This window comes from Oryctolagus cuniculus, chromosome 2 (assembly GCF_964237555.1).
Source record: "Oryctolagus cuniculus chromosome 2, mOryCun1.1, whole genome shotgun sequence".
In the NCBI taxonomy this organism is placed as follows: Eukaryota; Metazoa; Chordata; class Mammalia; order Lagomorpha; family Leporidae; genus Oryctolagus; species Oryctolagus cuniculus.
This window is the reverse complement of record NC_091433.1, coordinates 160,285,483-160,309,612: the sequence shown is the minus strand read 5'-3', so window position 1 is coordinate 160,309,612 and position 24,130 is coordinate 160,285,483. Positions and strand designations below refer to the sequence as shown.

The window sequence follows — 24,130 nt, the reverse complement described above, 5'->3', positions numbered from 1 at the left end:
GCATAGCAGAGAACTCAGTTGCAAGAGGTGCAGCTGAGACTCCAACCAGCACCCGTATTTGCTGCTGGCATTGCAGGCAGTAGCTTTACCCTCAAGGCCACAGAGCTCCATAATGATTCCAGTTTGTCGTAAAGCAAAAGCTTAGTTCTAACTTGAATACTCTGGACTAAAATAAACTAAACTCAATAAGAACTTATATGTTTCTTTACTTGTTTTTATAAGATCCTCTTTTCCTAAAGGACTTGTTAGGGACAGAGGTCTGGAGCTCAAAACTCTTTTCTGAAAGTAAAATTCATAGAAAGTGCAATTCGTGCAACAGGGAGGATAGGAGTTCCAGGGGCCAGCGTTGTGACATACAGGGTTAAGCTGCCACCAGTAGTACCAGCATCCCACATGGGTGCCTGTTTGAGTCTCAGCTGCTCCACTTCCAATCTAGCTTCCTGCTAATGTGCTTCGGAAAGCAGCAAAAGATGGCCCAAGTACATGGGCCCCGGTATCCATATGGGAGACCTGGATAAAGCTCCAGGCTCCTGGTTTGGCCTGGCCATTTGAGGAGTGAACCAGTGGATGGAAGATATCTCTCTCTCTTTCGTTCTCCATCTCTTTCTCTGCCTGCCTCTTCCCCCTCTCTGTAACTCTACCTTCCAAATAAATAAGTCTTGAAAAAAAAAGGAACCTCTAAAATTCTTGCTGGAAATACATATGGAAGTTGTACATTTTTAATAACACCTATTAAATTACTAAAAATATTTGCCAAAAGTAATTTCATTTTTAATGAAATCCTTTTAAAAAAAAATGATTTAACTAAAAGGCGGAGTAACAAAAGAGCGAGACAGAGATATCTTCCATTTACTGGTTCACTCCCTAAATGGCCACAGCTGAGGTTGGGCCAAGCCAATACCAAAAGCCTGGAACCCCATCCAAGTGCTTGGGCCATCTGCTGCTGCTTTCCCAGGAGCATTAGCTGGGAGTTGGATCAGAAACAGAGCAGCTGTGACTTGAACCAGCACCTCCAAAAAGGATGCTAACATCACAGGCTGCTACTTAACCCACTGTGCCACAACACCAGCCCCTAGAAGTAATTTCTGGTCATGTAATTCCAGAAACAAAAAAGCAGGCAAGGTTTTTTTCCTCTTTTGATAACTACTGTTTATAACCAGTAAATGACTAAGGGTTTTAGGTTCCTACATATGTTATACCAATCAATACTTTTTTTGCTTTCTAAGGGAATTTCCAGAAAGATGAGACAGCATGCTGTTTTCCTAGGAAAATTAAACCTACTTAGATCTTGTCCAAAATAAAAATGGATAAATTTATTTTAAGTGCATTAAGAGGGGTTTATTAAAGTTTACAAAAGCTCATTAAAAATGTGGAACCTGATATGGAGCAGCTCTGTATCTCCTGTTCTTAGAAGTGTGTTTGATCTGGCCAGCGCCGCGGCTCACTAGGCTAACCCTCCACCTTGCGGCGCCGGCACACCGGGTTCTAGTCCCGGTGGGGGCGCCGGATTCTGTCCCGGTTGCCCCTCTTCCAGGCCAGCTCTCTGCTGTGGCCCGGGAGTGCAGTGGAGGATGGCCCAAGTGCTTGGGCCCTGCACCCCATGGGAGACCAGGATAAGCACCTGGCTCCTGCCATCGGACCAGCACGGTGCGCCGGCCGCAGCGCGCCGGCCGTGGTGGCCATTGGAGGGTGAACCAACGGCAAAGGAAGACCTTTCTGTCTCTCTCTCTCTCGCTGTCCACTCTTCCTGTCAAAAAAAAAAAAAAAAAAAGTGTGTTTGATCTAAGATGGAATGTCACTTTGTTCCTTTCTCTGAAAAGGCCGTTCAGTTGGCATTAGCTCTGGCATTTCTTGGCCCAGAGGAGTTTCATAGTGTAATCATAAACATTGATTAATAAATTATATTCTCAGAAGAAACCTGTACTTAAAAAAAAAAAAAAGATTTTATTTACTTGAAAGAGTTACAGCAAGAGGTAGAGCCAGAGAGAGAGAGGGGTCTCCATTCTCCGGTTCACTCTCCAAATGACCACAACGGCCAGAGCTAAACTGATCCAAAGCCAGGAGCCTCTTCTGGGTCTCCCATGCAGGCGCAGAGGCCCAAGGACTTGGGCCATCTACCACTGCTTTCCCAGGCCACAGCAGAGAGCTGGATGGAAAGTAGAGCAGTCGGGATGCAAACCAGCACCCATATGGGACACTGGCACTGCAGGCCAGTGCTCTAACCCACTGTGCCACAGCACTGGCCCTAAAACCTATACTTTGTTTTTTGTTTTTGTTTTGTTTTGTTTTTGTTTTTAAAGAATTATTCTATTTATCTGGAGGACAGAGCTACTGAGCGGGGTAGAGCCAGAGAGAGAGAGAGGTCTTCCATTCCACTGGTTCACTCTCCAAATGACCACAGCGGCCAAAGCTGAGCTGATCCAAAGCCAGGAGCCAGGAGTTTCATCCGGGTCTCCCACATGGGTGCAAGGGCCCAAGGAGTTGGGCCATCTTCTACTGCCTTCCCAGGCCACAGCAGAGAGCTGGATTGGAAGAGGAGCAGCCAGGACTAGAACCAGGGTATATGGGATGCAGGCACTGCAGGCTGGGGCCTTAACCTACTGCTCTACGGCATCGGCCCCAAAAACCTATACTTTGTTGTACTGTCCAATTGCAAGGAAGCAGGTTTTTAGACACCTATTGTAATTGAGGTGATAAATGTACATGTAGCATGTGGCTTCAGAGCACCAGTGTCCTGCTGATTAGCCTTTTTTTTTTTTAAGATTTATTTATTTATTTGAAAGAGTTATATATAGAGAGAAGGAGAGGCAGAGAGAGAGAGAGAGAGAGGTCCTACATCCACAACTGCTGGAGCTGCACTGATCCAAGGCTGGGAGCCAGGAGCTTCTCCGGGTCTCCTAAGCTGGTGCAGGGGCCCAAGGACTTGGGCTGTCTTCTACTGCTTTGTCAGGCCACAGCAGAGAGCTGGATCAGAAGTGGAGCAGCCAGGACTTGAACTGGCGCCCATATGGAATGCCAGCACTGTAGGCAGCAGCTTTACCCACTATGCCACAGCACTGGCCCCCTGATTGGCCTTTAAACTTGGATATTTCACATGTAATTTCTTACCTGAGTAAATAACAGAATTTGTTAGCTGCCTAGAATTGTTAGCTACCTAGAAATTTTTAGCTCATAGCTTAGAAATTACTGAAATTAATTAGTCAATGTGGTTTTTTACAGACAAATTTCATTAACAAGTAGAGTTGGGGTCTTAAAGTCTCATCTTCTGCCTTGAACATACTAAGGCATGTTAAGCAACATCATTAAGTTTTTTATTTAATTCTTTCAGGCCTTTTTCTCTGTACATTTATTTCTCCTATCTGAATAATTAAAAATAAAACTGCATACTTGTTATCCTATGCACTATGAGATGAGGCATGATTTTATTTCCTAGTTTCATCCTGCTGTTTCCCCCTTGACTATCTTCCTGCATACTGTACTGTTGAATATTATGTACCTCTTGCCAAAACTTGGCTTTTGTCCTGTTCAAAAATTATTTTAAATTTACTTATTTATGCACTTTACAAATGTTAGTGGGGGCCGGCTCTGTGGCTCACTAGGCTAACCCTCCGCCTGTGGCGCTGGCACCCGAGGTTCTAGTCCCGGTTGGGGCGCCGGGTTCTATCCCGGTTGCTCCTCTGCCAGTCCAGCTCTCTACTGTGGCCCGGGAGTGCAGTGAAGGATGGGCCCAAGTGCTTGCGCCGTGCACCCGCATGGGAGACCGGGAGGAAGCACCTGGCTCTTGGCTTCGGATCGGCGCAGCGCACCGGCCATAGCAGCCACTTGGAGGGTGACCAACAGAAAAAGGAAGACCTTTCTCTGTCTCTCCCACTGTCTAACTCTGCCTGTCAAAAAAAAAAAGTTAGTGGGGTACTCTGATTCAGGCAGTGCTCAGCTCTAAACTCTTCCAATCCACTATGCATGTTATTACCTACCTTCTTCTCACTTACCCAACTTTGTCTATCCATATTGCCCATCTTTGATTTATATCTGCTCTTCCAAAACACCTATTCCTTCTTTCAAGTGCTCTTAGAAAAAGGTCCAGCAATAATCATTCATTACATAGTTAGATTTATGTCATTGTCTTTTACTTACCCTATAAATGTGAACGAGGAAAAATTGTTATGAGACGGACACAAATTTAGTATAGCCCTTAAGGCACTGCTTGGGATACCTGCATCCCTTGTTGGAGTGCTTGAATTTGAATCCCAGCATCACTTTTGATTCTAGCTTCCTGCTAATGCACACCCTGGGATGCAATAATGGTAACTCAAGTTGGAAGATTTAGATTGAGTTCCTTCCTGGCTCCTGGCCTGGGCCTGGCCTGACCCCAGCTGTTGAAAGCACTCGGAAAGTGAACCATTGGAAGGGAGAGCTCCATCTCTGTCTCTCTGCCTTTCAGAGAATATATGAAACAAAAAATGTAAAGAAAGAAAAACTGTCAATTTTAGAGCTTCCATATGCCAGTGTTGAAGATATTGAGGAAGCAGAGTGCCCCCTGCTGGTCCCTTTGATATCACACCAAATGAGTGGCTCACTGCTTTTCTCATCCTCCTCCATTCTCTCTGTTGTCCTTCCCACCTCCCTAGCTACATAGCTATTATTCCTCCTGCCTGAATTGCCTGTACTTTCCCTCAATGTCCACTTCAAACTGTATCTACATCATTCCTAAAGGTTTTCCTATGTCTGCTAGCATTCATTTTTCTCTTTGAATTGGCTCATTTCCTTTTCCCCAACTGTAACCTAGTAATCTTTAAGAACAGTGACCCTGACATCTTATTTTCTAAAATTTAAACAAAGGGGCACAGTTGGCATTCAGTAAATACCTAACTAGGAATGAGAACAGCCTAGGCCCTTAGAAGCTTGTTTATATTATATCTAGCAACATTTTGCAAACCAAATTCCTCCTTTACTAGAAGAGGTAAACATGTCATTTAAGGGCTATTAATGAAATTTCATAAAAAGAAAAAAAAATGGTCAGCAACCATTTTTTCTACAAATACTCTTATCTGAAGAAAATTTTTGTGTTTACTTAACAGGTGGTTTGTTCTGGATGCAGAAACCAGAGATCTAGTTTCTATCCACACAGATGGAAATGAGCAGCTCTCTGTGATGCGATACTCAGTAGGTAGGCAGATTTACCCCACCCCTCTTTTGCATTCACAGCACCTCACAAAATTGCTGACTTTGCTTCAATAAAGCTGACACCTTATTCTCTCTGCTCTCTAGAGTTGTTAAGAATTGAATATGTTTTCCCCAATATCAGATTAATCCTGCTACTGGAAACTGTCAAAGATCTGCATAAAGTTAAACAACATTCTAAATCATGACATAAATTTAGAATAAACTATTGCAACTTCATTTGCAATTGAAAGCAGTATTGTGCTACACAGACTTAGTATTTTGAGTATTTGTTGGGCTGAATGTTACCTCTTCTTAGTAACTTATGTATATGAGTTTAAAAAAATTCTAGTAATATTCAAATTAAGTATTACAGGCCCTCCAAGTTCTTTAGAATCTAGTTACAGTGTTACTGGTTATGTAGTAATGATATACTTGTTAATTAGATAAAATACTCAGCAATTTATCATAAGAGTTTGACAGATTTGTTTAGCCATGAAATAATTCTTTGTACTTGATTCAAAATGTTAATTATGTTTCCATAATAATATTCCAGTTACATTCTCCTGTTATTAATGGGGCTTTGGTTCACACTGTTCCTCTCTCTGGAGTTAGACTAACATGTTTTATATTTGAAAATACATCCCAAAATTGTTCCATCACCATGGAGTCCAAAGGAGCTTTTTGATTCTCAGTTGTTTCAAAAGAAGCACAGAAAATTTCCTGTGAATTGAACAAGGAAGGAAAAAATATATGCTTCAAGCTATAAACCAAGAATCACCTTGAAGCTGAAAGTTTTTCTGTAGTAGCCAGTGATCACTGCTAACAGAAACAGTAAAATCCGAAGATAAAATGGACTCTTGAAATTTGCTACGTGCTTAAGTACAATGGTAGGTAAAATGGAGGAGACCATGAAAGAAAAGAAGATGGTTCCTTTTCAAGAGAACCTACCCTGTACTGGGGGATCACAGGTGCTAGCTAACCGAAGCAGATCTCCTCAGCCAGCTCTAAGAATTTGTCTGTACTTCCACTCACTAGAAGGAAGTGAGTGTAGAGTCCAAGGGATGTGAGCATCTCCAAGAAGGGATCAGGCTAGGGAAGACCATTTGTCTTTCAAATGTGCTTAGTGATACTGCAGAATGACCCTTAAATTGGTGATATTTAATAACATCTGTTAAATAGTGTTCAGTATAGGTTCAGTGAAGTAACAGTAAACAAGTCTGTCAGTGCCATTTCTTTAATCAGCACTTTTTCCTGTTTAATTCCAGATGGCACCTTCCTGGCTGTAGGATCTCATGACAACTTTATTTACCTCTATGTAGTCTCAGAAAATGGAAGAAAATATAGCAGATATGGAAAGTGCACTGTAAGTAATAGTAAAATAAAATTAAGTTCAAAATTATAGGGAAATTTTACTTGGATTGAAAGAGAACTAAATGTTTATGTTGTTGTATCTGTTGTTTTCTGTTGTTGGGTACTTCAAACTTTAATCTCTGTTTTGTTTTTAAGATTTATTTATTTATTTGAAAGATAGAGTTTACAGAGAGGCAGAGAGAGAGAGAGGTCTTCCATCCACTGGTTTACTCCCCAAATGGCTGCAACAGCCAGAGCTGGGCCGATAAAAAGCCAGGAGACAGGAACGTCTTCTGGGTCTCCCACACAGGTGCAGGGACCCAAGGACTTGAGCCATCTTCTACTGCTTTCCCAGCCCATCACAGAGCTGGATCAGAAGTGGAGCATCTGGGACTCGAACTAGCACCCATATGGGATGCCAGCACTGTAGGCAGCAGCTTTACCCGCTATGCCACAGCACCAGCCCCTAATCCCTGTTTTTGAAAAGAGCAGATTATTTGAGAACAGAACATTGTAGTTCCCTGTGCACTCTAGAGATAAGTCTCTCTCGCTCTTTTTTTTTTTTTTTTTTTTTTTTTTTTTTGACAGGCAGAGTTAGACAGTGAGAGAGAGAGACAGAGAGAAAGGTCTTCCTTCCGTTGGTTCACCCCCCAAGTGGCCACTACAGCCGGCGCACTGCGCCAATCCAAAGCCAGGAGCCAGGTGCTTCCTTCTGGTCTCCCATGCGGGTGCAGGACCCAAGCACTTGGGCTGTCCTCCACTGCACTCCCAGGCCACAGCAGAGAGTTGGACTGGAAGAGGAGCAACCGGGACAGAACCGGCACCCCAGCCGGGACTAGAACCCTGGGTACCGGCGCAGCAGGCGGAGGATTAGCCTAGTGAGCCACGGCACTGGCCAAGATAAGTCTTCCTTTAAAAATACTTATTTATTTTCATTTTATTTGAAAGAGTAGAGATCTTTTATTCACTGATTGATGTCCAAAATCCCCACAACAGCCAAGACCGGGCCAGACTGAGGCCAGGAGTCAGGAACTCAGTTAATATCTCCCACATGAGTGGTAGGAACCCAGCTACTTGAGTGATTACCTGCTGTCTCCTAGGATACAAATTAGCAGGAAGCTGTAATTGTAGTAGAGCCAGGACTTGGATCTAGGCACTCTGAAATGGGACACAAGCATTCCAAAGAGCTTCTTAACCATGGTGCAAAACACCCACCCTCAAGATGTTTCCTTTTGATGGGAGTTTAATATCTGTCTCTCTCTGACGACTTTTAAGTTCATTTCCTAAAACTATATTTATAAGAAGCTCTTAGAATAACATTTTACAGATGAAGTCAGAAAAGATATTTCATTTTTAATCTCAATATCCCATGTTTCTGTCCATCCCCCACACTCTGCAGTGTCCTCTCTGCCACTAAAATAAAATAATTTGGAGATGTCTGTATTTAAGACAGTAGACAACAGCATTTTCCTGTCATTTGTTTCCCTCTCCTAACTTGATTATTGTGTCATAACAGGGTGGAGATTGTATTAAATTCTGTAGGTGTACTGCGTATTGACTATGTGGCAGGTCCTTTGCTAACTAAAGAAATGGTCTAGGCACTGAGAGTGTGTGCAGGATACGTTCCTTGGTCCCCAAGAAGTAGGATGAGAAAGGTACGCAGTGTAGCAAGAGAAGAATGAGAAGGTAGGCAATATACAGCATCATGTTGAGAACACAGTCTGTGGATAAGACTGTGCACCACTACAGGCTAACGTCAGAAGTTCATGTGTATGAAGTGTTCAGGATAGAGCCTGGCATTGAGTATTCAGTGTTAACTACGATTTTTATAAAAAGTGAGGTAGTTTGTTATGAAACTTAGGAAATTAATTTAGGATTATCAAATCATGAATTAATGGCACAGATCCTTTAGCCATCTTTATGATAAAGTGGTTATTTTAGGATAAATAAATAAAATAATTTGTTTTTTTAAAATATACATCTTATAGGGGCCGGCGCTGTGGTGCAGTGGGTTAAAGCCCCAGCCTGCAGAGCTGGCATCCCATATGGGTGTGGGTTCGAGTCCCAGCTGCTCTTCTTCCAATCCAGCTCTCTGCTATGGCCTGGGAAAGCAGTAGAAGATGGCCCAAGTGCTTGGGCCCCTGCACCCATGTAGGAGACCTGGAAGAAGCTCCTGACTCCTGGCTTCGGATCAGCTCAGCTCTGGCCATTGTGGTCATTTGGGGAGTGAACCAGTGGAATGGAAGACCTTTCTCTCTCTCTCTGGCTCTCTCTCTCTTTGTAACTCTGTCTTTCAAATAAATAAAACTAAATATATATATATATACACACACACATACACACATATGTATGTATATATGTACATATACATATATACACACATACATCTTATAATGAAAGTAAACTTCAATATGGGTCTGATACTTATTTTGCTTACTCTGTACAGGCTGAGTATCCGTTATCTGAAATACTTGGAACCAGAAGTGTTTCAGATTTTGGATTTGTTTTTCAGATTTTAGAATATTTACATATATATAATGAGATAGCTTTGGGAGGAAAAAAATCTAAGACTAAACATGAAATTCATGTGTATGAGGCTGTAAGGTAATTTTTACTGCTTATATATTTTGGGTGTGACTTGGCACTTGAGGTCAAGTGCAGAATTTCCCACTTTGGGTGTTATGCCAGTGCTCAAAAAGTTTTGAATTTGGAGCATTCCAGATGAGGGATGCCCAATATGTAGAAGCAAAACCAGGCCATTTATTATTTGAGGAAGAAAGACTTGTTTATCTGTTTTTTATATACTTGTACTACATGCTAAAACCAGTCCATTTATAAGCTCAAGAAACACAAATAAATTGTAGAATTTACCCAGAATGTTATTTGACTTGACAATAATTATGAGTCCTTATCCATTATTTTGTTCAAATCCACCTTTTAATCAAGTGATCAACTTAGGGGCCAGCATTGTGGCTTAGTGGATAAAACCACTGCTTGCTATGCCCTGTCAGAGCACTGATACAAGTACTTGCTGTTCCACATCTGATCCTGCTTCCTGCTAATGTGCCTGGAGAGGTAGCAGATAACAGACCAAGAACTTGGCCTCTGCCACCCATGTAGGGTCTAGGAAGGAATTCCTGGTTCCTGGCTTTGGCCTGACCCAGACCTGGCTGTTACAGCCATTTGGGGGAGTGAACCAGTAGATGTAAGATATTTCTGTATTCCCCCACCCCTGCTCCCTTATTGCTCTGCCTTTTAAATAAATAAATCTTTTTAAAAAATTTTATCAACTTAATATTTTTATATGAAATAGTGTGCAAATCAAATGAAATGTCACATCTACCCCCCCCCCCCAAAAATGAAATGATCCAATATAAGGAATTTTGATTATTCAAGTTTACCCTAATAGGCTCCAAATTTTTCTAATTTTTCAACCTTGACCTTTTAAAACAGTCCATGTTTAAGGTTGGGCTTTCAGTCTAGTGGTTAAGGCACCCATCTACCTCACTGGTGTGCCTGCGTTGGATTCTTGGCTCAAACTTCCTACCCGGACAGACTCTGGGACTCAGAATAATGGCTCAAAAGCTGGATCCCTGTTACTACAAAAGACACCTGGATTAAGTTCCTGGCTCTCCGCTTTGGCTCTGGCTGGTCCCAGCCATTATGGACATTTGAAGAGTGAGCCAGCAGATAAGCTGAGCTCTCTATCTCTCAACTAAATAATTTTTAGAAGTCCACATCTCGATAAATAGAGTATATCAGTTAATCTGTGGAATCATAAAATTTTGCAGATAGCACTGTAGCACTTAAATTAACTGAACCCTCATTTTACAGATGAAGAGATTGTTTTCAGAGAAGATTAATAACTTATCATTGGTTGCATCTTGACATAGTAGCAGATCCAAGACTTGAGCACAGTTGTCTTAAGTCTTAGTAGAGCAAACTTTCCAATGTAGGGTAACATCTCAGATTTTTCAGTATGTGTATTGTACTGTGCTGTTGTGATACATTTAACTGGTCCAGAAAAGAAATAGAGCAAAGGGTGACAATGGATAATCAGAATGACCTTGGGAGTGTTGAGAAATTGCATGAGGCTTGTCCTATTCTAATTAGGCAGCTTTTATCCTTGGAGTGTACAAAAGTAATATTTCAAGATACCCTTAGGAACTATTAAAGTTTATAGTGCTGTTTGAGGCTATAATGAAAGGCTCAACTACTCTGCTTTTCTAATTATCTTGTTTTGTGCTTTGCTTCCAGCTGTCACTTCTCCTTGCTGTCTGCTTCCACCAACTGGTCTTATAGTCTCCTTTTAACTGCTTTTATCTATTGTCTGCTATTATATAGGACATACAAAACTGGGCTAATGTTGGCTCTGCTGCTTACTAGTTTGCAACTTTTAGGCAAGTTAATTAACTTCTCTGAGTCTTAATTCTATTATCTTAAAATTGTAGATTATAATAAAGGTTAGGTCTTTCTGAAACATGCAACTAGAACTGCTCTCAAAATTCCAAATATAAATGTTATTTCCAATAATTTTCCTATTACTAGTCAACATTTAAGTGATCATTGTAACCAAAGAAGCATGCTGGGTTTAGAACCTTATGAAATATCCCTCTAGTGAATTATAACCAGTTACAAATGTTTGGAGTCCGTCCCTCATCATGGTACCACCTTCTGAAGACATGTCAGTTGAGAAGCCGGTGGGTGCCCAAGGTTGCAGAGCAGCAGGTGAGGCACGGTTCTCTAATAAATTACATCATTACAGGCTAGGGCCTTACCTTCAACCTCATAAGCTAAGAAACAAGATGATCCATCTTAGATACACGGACTTATGTCAACTAAGTTCTCCAAAGCTGGTTTATAAAATACCAATTTAGGGGTCAGTGGGTTAATAATGGGTTAAGCTGCTGCCTGCCTCCCATATGGGTGCTGGTTTGAGTCCTGGCTGCTCCACTTCTGATCCAGCTCCCTGCTAATACACCTGGGAAAGCAGTGGAAGATGGCCCAAGGACTTAGGCCCCTGCCAACCACATGAGAGACCCAGATAAAGCGCTTCCCTCCGGGCTTCTGTCTGGCCCAGCCTTGGCTGCTGTAGCCATTTGAAGAGTGAACCAGCAGATGGAAAGATTCTCTCTAATTATGCCTTCCAAATAAATAAATAAAAAAAATTTTTTTTAATTTTCAAAGATTAAAAATAGAGTATCAATTTAAAGTAAGAACTTAACTGGTAACAACACTAAATCCTGGTTTCCTCTGGCCAACCAAGTTTTCTCTCTCTAAGCAAACCTCAGTAAATCAACTGATAATCAGATCGCTAATTTATTTCTTGAAAGTAAGATATAGGAATCTCAGGGGACAGGACCTGAGCATCCTGTAGCCAGTGCATTCCACCTCCCTTTAGAGAAAAGGAGACCTGAGTATAATCAGGTGAGCATGTCCAGTGCATGTGTCCACCATGTAGTGATAGCTGTTGCCAGCACTAATCTTGCTTCTGATCCCTCTATCCTGGACACTGGTGGGCACTCCCACATTTGCCTCTGATCCTTTATTTGCTCGCTGACCTCAAGCCATTATGACTGACTTCTTACCTCTTTCTGCTTTAAATTGTTAACTCCAAAATTTAACTCTCAGAAGTTCCTGGGGAACATCCACTGTAGTTTCCATAAAGAACTTTGCTTTTCCATTTATTGAAATTTATTTCTATTTTTTACTGACCCCAGTATCTTTTGTAGTCTTTCTGAAGTTTATCCTTACCTGCTTGAAATTCAGTGTTTAAAAAAACTGTATAAACTTTAAAGCTAGAGATTTGTTATGTAATCCTAAAGAATGTTCTTTTGAAATGTTTTCTGCTCTCCAAAGGACTATAATAGTCACATTTAGCTTCCTAAAACTATTAGCATATAAAGGGCTGGAAAGAGCATTATATGGTCTACTTCCTCCTTTGAATAGGAAAAATGGGGAACTCTACTACAGTCCTCTGCTTTGTGCTCTGACCTCTCTGATCAAGCCAATCTTGATTAATCCAGTTACAATATAACTAGATGAATAAACTAGGCTCCAGAGGTGAGACACTGAGTTAAAACTTTGATGTGACTCTGATCAAACCTTCAAACCCCTCAGCATATGCTAGAACCTAGCCAAGAGCACTTCAGGCTAAATCTTTTTTCACATCCCCTGTTACTTTCCTTTTCCCTCTCATTTCTAACCCTTGCATTTCATTTTAATGCTGTACAATCTTTATCATTTCAGAAACAAAGCAAAAATATAGTACAAATACAGTTGTACAATTCAGAGTACAATCTGACACTTAAAGGAGTTTCTTAATTTTGAAGTAGTACAAATGGGTGGAAGGGTACTCTGTTTGCCTTTTATTTCCAGATAGCCTAAGCTACCCACCAAAAGGCACAAAAAAAGTCAGATGGCAGAGCAATGCTCAGTATTTGCTTCATGTAGTATAGTGCTTACACATGCCTGCCTCAGACAGCTAAATTAAGAAGAGCAAAGAGTGTACTTTGTGCTGAAGATGTTACATACTTGCTATCTTGTGCCATAGGATGCAGGTTTGTTTACTACACATAACAGGTCCTAACCCATTGCTTTGAAGGAACTCCAGTGATCTCCCAGGAAATAGTTGGCTCTTCATGAGACTGCCACTCCAGGTGGCTGGGAGATCTGGGAGGAGAGGGGTGGGAGGCATTCATCTTTGTACCCTTTGATCTATGGTGGCCATTCATTACCCCTTCTGGGACCAGTCTGCCCTGCACTTGCCAGAACGCAGTGTCCCCTCCAGCACACACACCATTCTTGCCTGAGCTAATCTGTGGCATTTGTGGTTCTCAGTTCCATCATCTAATTTAGATTTTAACTCTGACCTTTTTTCTAATTGCTGCATTTCATGATCTGCCATCTTTTTTGGTGTTTAGTAAATACTAGAAAAAGTGGTTAGATGATAAACTGTAGGGTTCATAGATTCATGGCTGTGTCCCCTGTTAACTGTAGAAACCATCGTTTTGTAATCACTGCTATGGAAAAGTATAGAAAGCAGCTTTGGATTCAGAGATCTTTGTAACTTGTTTTGTGCAAAGCCTTCCTGGGTGCAGGGTTGATCTGGGCTAGTATGGATCTGATTTGTTTCATGTAATTGGGCCTCCCAAGTAGGATTTTACATGAGCTAAAAAGATCTGAAGACTGCTGGTGCCAGTGGTTTAGTGCTTCCACACAGTGTACTTATTGACCTCAGCGTTGCTCGCATGTAAGAAGAAAAGGTCCTTATTTACCTATAAACTTTTTCTGAAAATAGTACTTTTAAATTATTTTGTTCTCATCTTCAGTGTTCCAGAAATGAGTAAAAGATAAGCTTAAATGCTGAGTTTAATTTGCTCCACGATCATCTGACTTGAGTTTGAACCTTGGGTCCACCAATTCTTTGTGATTTCAGAAAAGTTGCATAACCTTTCTGTGCCTCCTAAGCTTCCTCCTCTTTGAGGTCCCTCTGAGATTTATATGTGATACTGTACGAGAGTAATTTAAAAACTTCATAGATACTGGAATCGAGATTTTATTTTAGTGCAAAAAAGGTTTGAAATCCATGCATCTAAGATACATGCAAAGAAGTTCATGGAAATGTATATTTGGGGTGGGGGGGGGGCTAGGGGACTATGGTTTTTGTTGTTGTTTTTGACCAAATTCATTTTATCTCTGAATTGTGTTTTTCCTGAGCTTTTTGGATTACCCTCAGGAGATGAAGTGTTGATTTTGGTGAATTATTAGATTTGTGTAATTTCTCTCAAGTAGTTCACTGGAAATCATCAAATGCTCATATGAAGCCAAAAAAATTCAGCATTTAATAACTCATTTTAGTACCCACAATGTTAGTACAACATAAACAGAGAAAGATCACTGTTTTCCTGTTTAAGTAATGTTTTGAAGAGTAAGGTGATTATATTGGGTACAGCTGTTCTGAAGGAGGGCAGTGTTGGGTGACTTCTCCTCCAGAACATTATTTGTAGTTTTTAGGAGCCCTCCATTATAAGAACACTCCTGTGTGGGTGCCATGCTCCTCGGCTTCTGAGGTATGCCAAGGACGCTCAAGAAGCAGTCCAGGAAAACTGCACTCTCTGCACAACGTGTGGCCAATATTTCTCAAAAACGGAGTCACTTTAATAGAGACCCCAGTGACGGGCAGAGGATCCAAAAGTGTGATAACTACTGCAGTTTCCTCAAACATTTTTGAGGTTCTTTCTTAGAAGAGATGCTTTCTGGCACAAGTAGTAAGTACATGTCTGCTTCTGGTGTCTCTCGGAAGAAGCCAGGATTCCCCTCAGTTCCAGCTGCTTCCATGTTGTCATGGTGATGAGATCCCCTCAGTTCCAGAGACTGCAGGAACTCTAGCTTCTCCTTACGCTGCATCTGTGGCTCCCAGTAAAGTGGAATAAGATCTGAGGACCTTCTGTGGGCCCTGTTCAGCTCTGGAGGTTGTAGTAGTGCTCCCTAGCCTTTAGGAATTGTGACAAATGGGTACTCAGGAAACAGTATTGGCTAACTTAAATTATTCATCATTAAAAACCCCAAATTCTGATAATTGCCCTTTCATTCTCTAGGGACATTCCAGCTACATCACACACCTTGACTGGTCCCCAGACAACAAGAATATAATGTCTAACTCTGGAGATTATGAGATATTATACTGTGAGTATCAGTGATCACACAGATGTCTGTCAGGCATGCTGACGAACAGGCTGCATGGAGCTTGAATTGCAGAGAGAACGGACAGGCTTCTGAGCTAAGCAGTAATTTCAAATGTAGTTCCTGTCTTCAAGAAAGTAATCAATTGAATTGTGTAGAACTGAAGGCACATGTAATAGGAATTAGTGGGGTTGATGCTGCTCTGAATGGTTTTAAGCATAATAGATGGACATAGGGCTTCAAAGGAAAAAAAAATTCCTGTTAAACACGTGGAAAAAATGTTTATATGTGCCTTAATGTTTGTCAGTGTATATATTATAAATCAAAGTGAATGTGGTTAGTTTGAGTCAAGATGTACTTTCAAATACATTTGTTACACAGTACTATGATTATACTTCCCGTTTCCAAATTTAAGGGGACATTCCAGGCGGCTGCAAACTAATCAGGAACCGATCAGATTGTAAGGACATTGATTGGACGACGTACACCTGTGTGCTAGGCTTTCAAGTCTTTGGTAAGAGCATGCATGACACCTGACATGAAGAGGTGCTTTGTGAGATTTTGATACATAATCCTAATTTGTGTGACTTTATAAATGAAAGTCTGATTTTTTTAAAAAAAAGATTTGCTTTTATTTATGTGAAAGGCTTGGTGACAGAAAGACATCTTCCATCTACTGGTTTACTGCCCCAAATGGCCAGGGCTGGCCTAGGCTGAAGCCAGGAGCCTAGAACTTCACTTGGATCTCCTATGTGGGTGGCAGGGGCCCAAATACTTGGGCCAACTTCAGAGAACTGGATTGGGAGCAGAGCAGCCAGGATTCAAACTGGCACTCTGATACAGAATGCCAGCATCACAGGTAGCAGCTTAGCCTGCTTTGCCACAACTCGGCCCCTATTTATTTTCTTTAGTGTTATCACTATTAATTTTCTCAGGCACATTAGCAAGAAGCTGGATTGGAAGTAGGGAAGCCAGGACTTGAACCAGCATCCATATGGGATGCCAGTGCTGCAGGCCCCCACATCCAAGTTATTTTGCAAATATACTTTCTTTCACTTCTCTTGAGCAGGATCGCTGGGTCATACGGGAACTCCATGACTTTCTGAAGGATTGCTGCACTGCTTCTAAAGCAGCTGCACCCCCAGCCTCCCCAGCAGCAGTGCTGACTGAGGGTCCACTTTCTCCAGGTCTTACTCTTTTGCCGATGATGTCCCAGTTGTCCCAGCATCATTTATAGACAGACATTTTAATTAGCGATTATTCAAAGATAAAATTTGGAGATTGCTCTTCATCTGATGTTTTGGACATTTTAGAAATCTGTCCTCTGACAGATTTAATTTCCTCAGCCTTTCCTGATCTTTAGGTATCCTCCTAAGGGAGTTAGAAGATCAAATAGGAAAGTTAAAATAATAAAGCCTTGTATAAAAATATACAATCAGTGATTGAAATACTGGCTGTGTATATGGCACCAATTCCTAAGGCTAATACCCCCAAATATTACTGTTTTTGGTTTCTGAAAATTAGGATTAGGCTGGAGGGCAGAGCTAACTATGAACATTCCTGTATGCTGTGTGCATGTAAAAGCTAATCCACAGTAGGCGATCTTGTCCTAGATACCTGCTGTCAAGATGGAGAAGCAGGGACCAGCACTGTGGTGCAGCAGGTTAACACCCTGGCCTGAAGCGCAGGCATCCCATATGGGCACCAGTTCAAGACCTGGCTGCTCCACTTCTAATCCAGCTCTCTGCTATGGCCCAAGTCCTTGGGCTCCTGCACCTAAGTGGGAGACCTGGAAGAAGCTCCTAGCTCCTGGCTTTGGAACAGCGCAGCTCCAGCCATTGCAGCCAACTGGGGAATGAATCATTCAATGGAAGACTTCTCTCCCTCTCTCTGCCTCTCCTCTTTCTGTGTAACTCTTTCAAAGTAAAATAAATAAATCTTTAGGGGAAAAAAAAAGATGGAGAAGCATAAGAAGAAATTAAAAGCAAAATAATCCTGACTCAGCCATAAAGAATTTCATTAGTCTGGATGAATCTGAAGCAGTGGCCTGTTGCTGTAACTTCTTGGTTGCTTTAACGAGACACTATCTCCACTCATTTGAAGAGAAATCAATTAAAGTGTTTTGACTTGTAACATTTGATATGTCTTAGAAGTAATGTTTCCAGGAAAATTCCATGAAATATCATGCTAGACTAGTGGATGGCCTATGCATTTCTGTAAGATCTCTAAGGTTTTCTTGGAGGCGCCTGTCTGAAAGGGAACGTAGAGTTCACTTGGAACTTAGTGGCTTTGATTTCTTGCTTTATTTTTCAAATCTGTATACTTCCAACTAAAGAGTTTATTGCTGAGGAGAAACTAAAATAATTATTGAATCTTTTAAGTTTCCTGTATTGAGGTTACTTGGGTTCAACTCTGTTAAATTTTGAATAAAATGCCATCGTTTCCGTAAAGAACAATGTTGATTAGCTAAGAAATTTGCACGGGAAGTGTTGGCAGCTTTGAATTTGAACTCAGGTGAAAGGTGTCAGAGTCTAAACTCGTGCTTACTTGAGGCTAATTTTTCCCATGTTTCCACCGCAAAGGTGTCTGGCCAGAAGGATCTGATGGAACAGACATCAATGCCCTGGTGCGATCCCACAACAGAAAGGTGATCGCTGTCGCTGATGACTTTTGCAAAGTCCATCTGTTTCAGTATCCATGCTCCAAAGCAAAGGTAAACTCAGTAGAAACTAGTGTTGTCATTCCTTTGTTTAAGGATAACTTTGTGTCGGTGGCAAGAAAAACTTTTTAGGGTTCTTAATTCCTCTTGGTGACAGTGCAGTATGCAGAATGGGGCCATCAGTGAGCGTTCAGGCTGGTCTGTTCCAGCTTCCTCGGGAGCCTGCAAAGCAGCAGACAGCTAGGGCTACCTGACTCCATTTCTTCTGCCCAGTTGACTTTATTTTAGGGGCAATTTTAAGTTTATCCCAAACATATTAAAAACATTTTTACAGTCAGCATTTATAGGAATAATGAAACTATTTCCTAAATCACCTATAATTCTACCAAACTAGTAAATTCTCCCAAGCCCTCTCAAAAGAAGTTACTAAGCTCTGACGAGCATGCCACTTGACATCCAGAAGACAGACTTCCAGTTACTATTTTAAACAAGTAGTTTGAAAGTATAGATGTCCACTTAATTTGTTTCTCCTATATTAAGTGTTGAAAGGAAATGACTACCTAGGTTTACTCCTCAGACTTGATGAATTATCTCCCTTACCTAGTCATGTGTTTGCCGGAAGCAGGTATGTAAAGAATGGGTTTAATTTTCCTGTTTGTCTCATATAGGCTCCTAGTCACAAGTACAGTGCCCACAGCAGCCATGTCACCAACGTCAGTTTTACTCATAATGACAGTCATCTGATTTCAACTGGTGGAAAAGACATGAGCATCATTCAGTGGAAACTTGTGGAAAAGTTACCTTTGCCTCAGAACGAGACTGCAGTGGATACCGCTCTAACCAAAGTCCCCCCCTCTTCTACGGAAAGTACCATCCAGCCTCATTCTCCTCTGCTGCCCGCCCCCCAGCCCTTACCCATGACGGCTGAAGAGGAAAGTAGAATAAGCAGTAATTCTCCCACACCTCTGGAGAATAGCCTGGAACAGACGGTGCAGCCCAGTGAAGAGCCCAGTGAGGAGCAGAGTGAAGGGGGCAGTGAAGAGCTCGGTGAGCCCTTGGATGAAGAGCCAGCCACTGAGGTGAGTGAGGAGCAGGGGGAAGCTCCTCTCCCCGAGGACCAGCAGGACTCTCCAGCCCTGTCCTAACGCCGTGGCTTCAGGGCGGCTGTTCTTCGGCTGCATGCAACTCTGTGATGAAGCTGGTAACAGGAATGGGCAGTGATGATTCGAGATTTTGGTTTCCATGCACTCTGTTTTCTTCAGTAGTCTTTATCTCCAGTCTCTCAAATGCAATCTAAGGGTTCATTTGGTGTGTGTTAATAATTAACCAAACGGAATAGGAGATGACTGAAACATTATGTCTCAGAAATTGCTGTGTAGTAAGCGGTGTCATGTAAATACTGGAAACAGAAACAGCAGTTGTATGGATTAAAAATCAACCCTCTTGTTATCGGAACCTGTGTTCTTCAGAACAACCAGAGGCATCGCAAACACTGCCACTCATCTGCTGGCTCAGGCTGTCGTTCTTTTTTCCTGATACAGAAACCAGAAGGAAAAAACGCTCTTAGTGAAATATTCTCCCACTCCAGATGTCTAATGAAAATTTTCTGATAGACTATTGCCAAGTACAATGGTGTTGCCTTCTAGAATAATGCCGTTTCCTTTACACTACCAGTAGATGTCCAGGTGTGCTTCTTAGACCACTATCTAGGTGCTGCCTTTTCCAAGTCATGAGGATCAGTCCCTTAATTTGTTGGGTGAGAATCTGTTTTATCCTAGAACTAAGACAGCATCAGTTTGTTGGAGAGCTTTCACTGTATATTAAACCACTGACAGAGAGGACGGATTCCTCCAGGGAGTCCCTCACTGGCCTCAACATTCTCAAATGTTTAAAAGATTTAAAAAAAAAAAAAAACAAACCACATGCCTTTAAAACCAAACTGTAATATTACCTGGCTAATTTTAACTTAGCCTTCATCATAATTTGTTCCCTTAATAATAGGAGAAATATAAATATAGGAAGTTAAATGATTGAATTGGTGCTTGAAATTTGTTTAGTTGTAATTTTTATACAAATTATACTAAAGGGTAAGATATTCAGCAAATTGCAAATTTTTTTACAGAAGTGTGAATAACAGTCACAGTAATTTTTATAAATTGCATTCTTAACAGACTTGCTATATAGTCATTTCCTTCTGGTGCAGTTGCTTGTAAGCCTTGGCAAGTGTCATGTGACTATCTTCTGCTATTTTGAGCAATGCATGTGTTATGTGTTGCAAGGTTGGGTTTTTTTTTTTCTTTAATGTTTTGCCAGAAAACCATGTCTAAGTACTTGTTTCGTACTTTAAAAATAATTACTGACAAATATGCATTTCCTATATATTTGTTTATATACTGGTTACAAAAATTTTTTGTTTTATTTTTAAACTTGCTGCATTGTTTTAATAACTTTGTTTTTTGGTTGGATCATGTTTAGAAACTTTGGATGAATTCAGAAGTCTTAAGTATGCAAGTGTTTACGTGATTGTGCCATTCCAAAGTGCATCAGAACTGTCATTCCCTTCTAGTTTCTTCTCAGGAGTAACACATATCAGGTATTTCACCATCGTTTGGTAATATGAAAACTCCAGTGAACTCCCAAGGACACTTACAGCATTTATATTCACACGCTATGTGGAAGGGTGTAGGTATGTGTGAAGGGGCGAGTGAAGACACTTCCTGTGTTTGTGTGTATCTCAGTAAGAAGATATGCACCACATTGAAAATACTCAGTGTCAATCTCTTTATATGTTTAGGTATATGTCTGTGTATATCTCTTTTCTTTTGTTTACAACTGTTCAAAAAAGAAACCTCAAACTAGTTCTCTTCAAAAGAGATACAGCTTCCAAGCAACCCAGTTTTTGTCGGTATGTTCTGTACATAGTTAACAGAGAGCACCAAACAATAAATATCAGGCATATATCCACCTATTAGCAGTGAGGATAAAGTCAAGGTCAGCACGTGCTGTTCCCTGCAAGGAAAATACAAAGAAAGAGCATCTGTTTAAGTAGCTGGGGAATACAGCTCTCCCCAGTCAGCAGGGAGTTTGTTTTGGGACATCAGTCTCCTTTGGGTTGCCATGGACAATCAGATACATAATCATGATACTCTTGGGTGGTAGTTTCAAAAGACACTACTAATACGTAGAAAGCATTCCAGCTATCGAATGCTGGTAACTACTGTTTAATTGTCAGTTAAATCTGTGATAATGGTTGGAAGTGGGTGGGACTATGAAATTTTAGTGGTTCTTAGAAAAACTTGTGAATGAAAATGAATCCAAGTGTTTCATGTGAAGATGTTGAGCCATTTCTATCATGCATTCCTGTGTCATGGCAGAAAATTTTGAAGATTAAAATAAAATAATCAAAAGGTTTCCTTTGTCTTTAACTTTTATATCACTAGTTTCCCCAAGTGTCCAGTTATCGAAAGACAACAGCTCATTGCTACTCTGGGTAAGATAATGCTGGTAACAGTAAACTCTACCTCATAACATGAGAGGAAATGATTTTGGATTTATGCACTCATTTAATAGAGGAACAGCTCGATTGCAATTTATTTTGCACCTATCCTTTCTCTAATGTTTAACATTGGACACTCCGGGGGAACCTGGTTACCTGCCAGCTGCCTCTGAGTATCACCTGAACTCACTGGGCTGTGGCAGTCCCTGCTGTCCCCCACCTCAGACCACACCATAAAACTGACAGCTACTGGTTTTCCTTTCTGAAGGATTAACAGGCTGAGAATATCCTGAACATTCCCTGGTTCTGCAGTCGTGCAGATGGTGGGCTTTTCATCATTGCTAGTTGTGTTACCTCACCGGTCATTCGTGTGCACTAACCTGTCAGAAGCTGTCCTGGGATAAGAGTTCCTTTGCCATGATTCCAAGACAAGACAGATGACAGGCACCACACACAACAAACTCACCTGCAGGGAAATAATGATGAATTAGATTTGAACACATCAAAATGTTGTATTAGCCTAAAAACTTCTAGAAGTAATCAGCTTCCAGCTTAGAACTGAAATGAAGACAGGAATGACAGGAACATGTTTTGAAGGCAAGCTGAGCAGCACGTATGTCGGAGCTGATCGAGACAGCCGCCTTGGGGCCAGCATGGGGTCATGGGCTGGGCTTCCACCTGATGCCGGTTCCAGTCTCGGCAGCTAGTCTGCTAATCCAGCTCTCTGCTAATGTGCCTGGGCTCTTTCAAATTAAAATAAGTAAACAAATAAAAATAAGACTGCCATGGTGGGGGTGTTGCAGAACAAGAGAATGGCTGAGATTGGCTCTAATTCATCTTTGTGGGGAAACAATCTACTTTTTTTTTTTTTTTTTTTGACAGGCAGAGTGGACAGTGAGAGAGAGAGACAGAGAGAAAGGTCTTCCTTTGCCGTTGGTTCACCCTCCAATGGCCGCTGCTGCCATGGGAATCCACTTGTCCATGCCACTGCAAGGACCCAGGCAATGCCCCTAGTGTCCCAGGCCTGCACCTCAGTAACTGCAGCTCCAGGCCAACACCAAGACAGCCCTGCTGGAACTGAACATCACTCCAGTTGGAACTAAAGCCAAAACAGCCTCAAACTGATAGCTAAAGGCACATCTTCAGAAAAAAAGCCTTTTACCATGAAAAAGAAAATGACACCCCTAAAAGAACATAATAATACTTTATTAACCACCTTCAAAGAAAAGGAGAATTATGAGATGCCTGATGAAGAGATCAAAAGAATAATTACAAGGATGCTCAGGAAGATATGAGAGAATAAACCTTTCTGTGGTTTATGGAATTAAAAAAAAAAAAAAACAATTGAGATCAATGAGAAATTCAGCAAAGAAGGAGAGCGATCTTGAACCAAATAGAAACCTCGGCAATGAAGAACCTGAAGAAGGCAAACAGGAAACAGATGAGGGGCTGGCGCTGTGGCACAGCAGGTAAAGCGACTGTCTGCAGCTGTAACATCCCACAGTGCCAGTTCAGGTTTTAGCTGCTCCACTTCCAATCCAGCTCCCCACTAATGTGCCTGGAAAAGCAGAAGATGGCCCAAGTGCTTCGGCCCCTACACCTAAGTGGGAGACCCAGAAGCTCCTGGCTTTCTTGTGGCCATTTAGGGAGTGAACAAACATACAGGAGATCTAATACAGACCTTTAAATATATAAATCTTAAAACACACAGAAATGAAAGCCTCAACAACAGACTAGATAAAGCAGAAGCAAAAACTATGTCTGAACTTGAAGACCATAGGGAGACAACCTCTGAGACCTTTGGGAGACCATTAGTTGAATAAATATTTGAATGTGGGTATCTCCAAAGGAGAAAAAAGTGCTAAAAGCACTGAAAATCTATTCACAGAAATACTATCTGAAAACTTTCCCAGTCTAGAAATAAAGACATCCAAGTAGAAGAGGTCCATAGGACTCCAAGTAAACAGGACCAAAAAAATTCTAAACCATGATACATTATAGTTAACCTCTCAAAAGTACAGCACAAGGAAAATTCTAATATCTACAAGAGAAAAGCAACAAGTCTTACTTACTTAAGGCAACTTGCATCCCAATAACGGGCTTTTCAGCAGAAACTCATAGGCCAGGACCAGCACTATGGCATAGTGGCTATGCCTCTGCCTATGGCGCTGGCACCCTATATGGGCACCAGTTCATGTCCCAACTGCTCCACTTCTTTTTTTTTTTTTTTTTTCTTTGACAGGCAGAGTGGACAGTGAGAGAGAGAGACAGAGAGAAAGGTCTTCCTTTGCCGTTGGTTCACCCTCCAATGGCCGCCGCGGCCGGCGCGCTGCGGCTGGCGCGCTACGGCTGGCGCACCGCGCTGATCCGATGGCAGGAGCCAGGAGCCAGGTGCTTTTCCTGGTCTCCCATGGGGTGCAGGGCCCAAGCACCTGGGCCATCCTCCACTGCACTCCCTGGCCACAGCAGAGGGCTGGCCTGGAAGAGGGGCAACCGGGACAGAATCCGGCGCCCCGACCGGGACTAGAACCCGGTGTGCCGGCGCCGCTAGGCGGAGCATTAGCCTAGTGAGCCGCGGCGCCGGCCTCCAACTGCTCCACTTCTGATCCAGCTCTCTGCTATGGTCCAGGAAAGCAATGGAAGATGGCCCAAGTGCTTGGGCCCCTTCACCCACATGGGAGACCTGGAAGAAGCTCCTGGCTTCAGAACAGCCCAGCTCCAGCCGTTGTGGCCATTTGGGGAGCAAACCAGCAGATAGAAGACCTGTCTCTCCTCTG

The 24,130-nt window shown here is 41.8% G+C and overlaps 1 protein-coding gene and 1 long non-coding RNA gene across 9 annotated transcripts in view; one reads left to right on the top strand and one right to left on the bottom strand.

Annotated features, from left to right (window-relative positions):
• Window positions 1-21,267, top strand: part of EML4 (EMAP like 4) — a 180,354-nt gene extending 159,087 nt beyond the window's left edge. For all 8 annotated transcript variants that reach the window (XM_008254479.4, XM_008254478.4, XM_070069207.1 and 5 more), the window contains 6 exons: window positions 5,079-5,167; window positions 6,429-6,526; window positions 15,114-15,201; window positions 15,614-15,712; window positions 17,781-17,911; window positions 18,526-21,267. In XM_008254479.4, coding sequence (XP_008252701.1) covers window positions 5,079-5,167; window positions 6,429-6,526; window positions 15,114-15,201; window positions 15,614-15,712; window positions 17,781-17,911; window positions 18,526-19,002 — 982 coding nt within the window. In that variant the 3' untranslated portion in view covers window positions 19,003-21,267. The remainder of the gene's footprint in view (window positions 1-5,078; window positions 5,168-6,428; window positions 6,527-15,113; window positions 15,202-15,613; window positions 15,713-17,780; window positions 17,912-18,525) is intronic.
• On the bottom strand, window positions 629-23,921 carry LOC138848639 (uncharacterized). Its single transcript, XR_011386671.1, has 2 exons — window positions 21,734-23,921; window positions 629-19,389 (listed from the first exon to the last, which is right to left on the bottom strand). It is a non-coding gene; the product is annotated as an uncharacterized lncRNA (long non-coding RNA).
• Window positions 23,922-24,130: the final 209 nt, after the last annotated feature.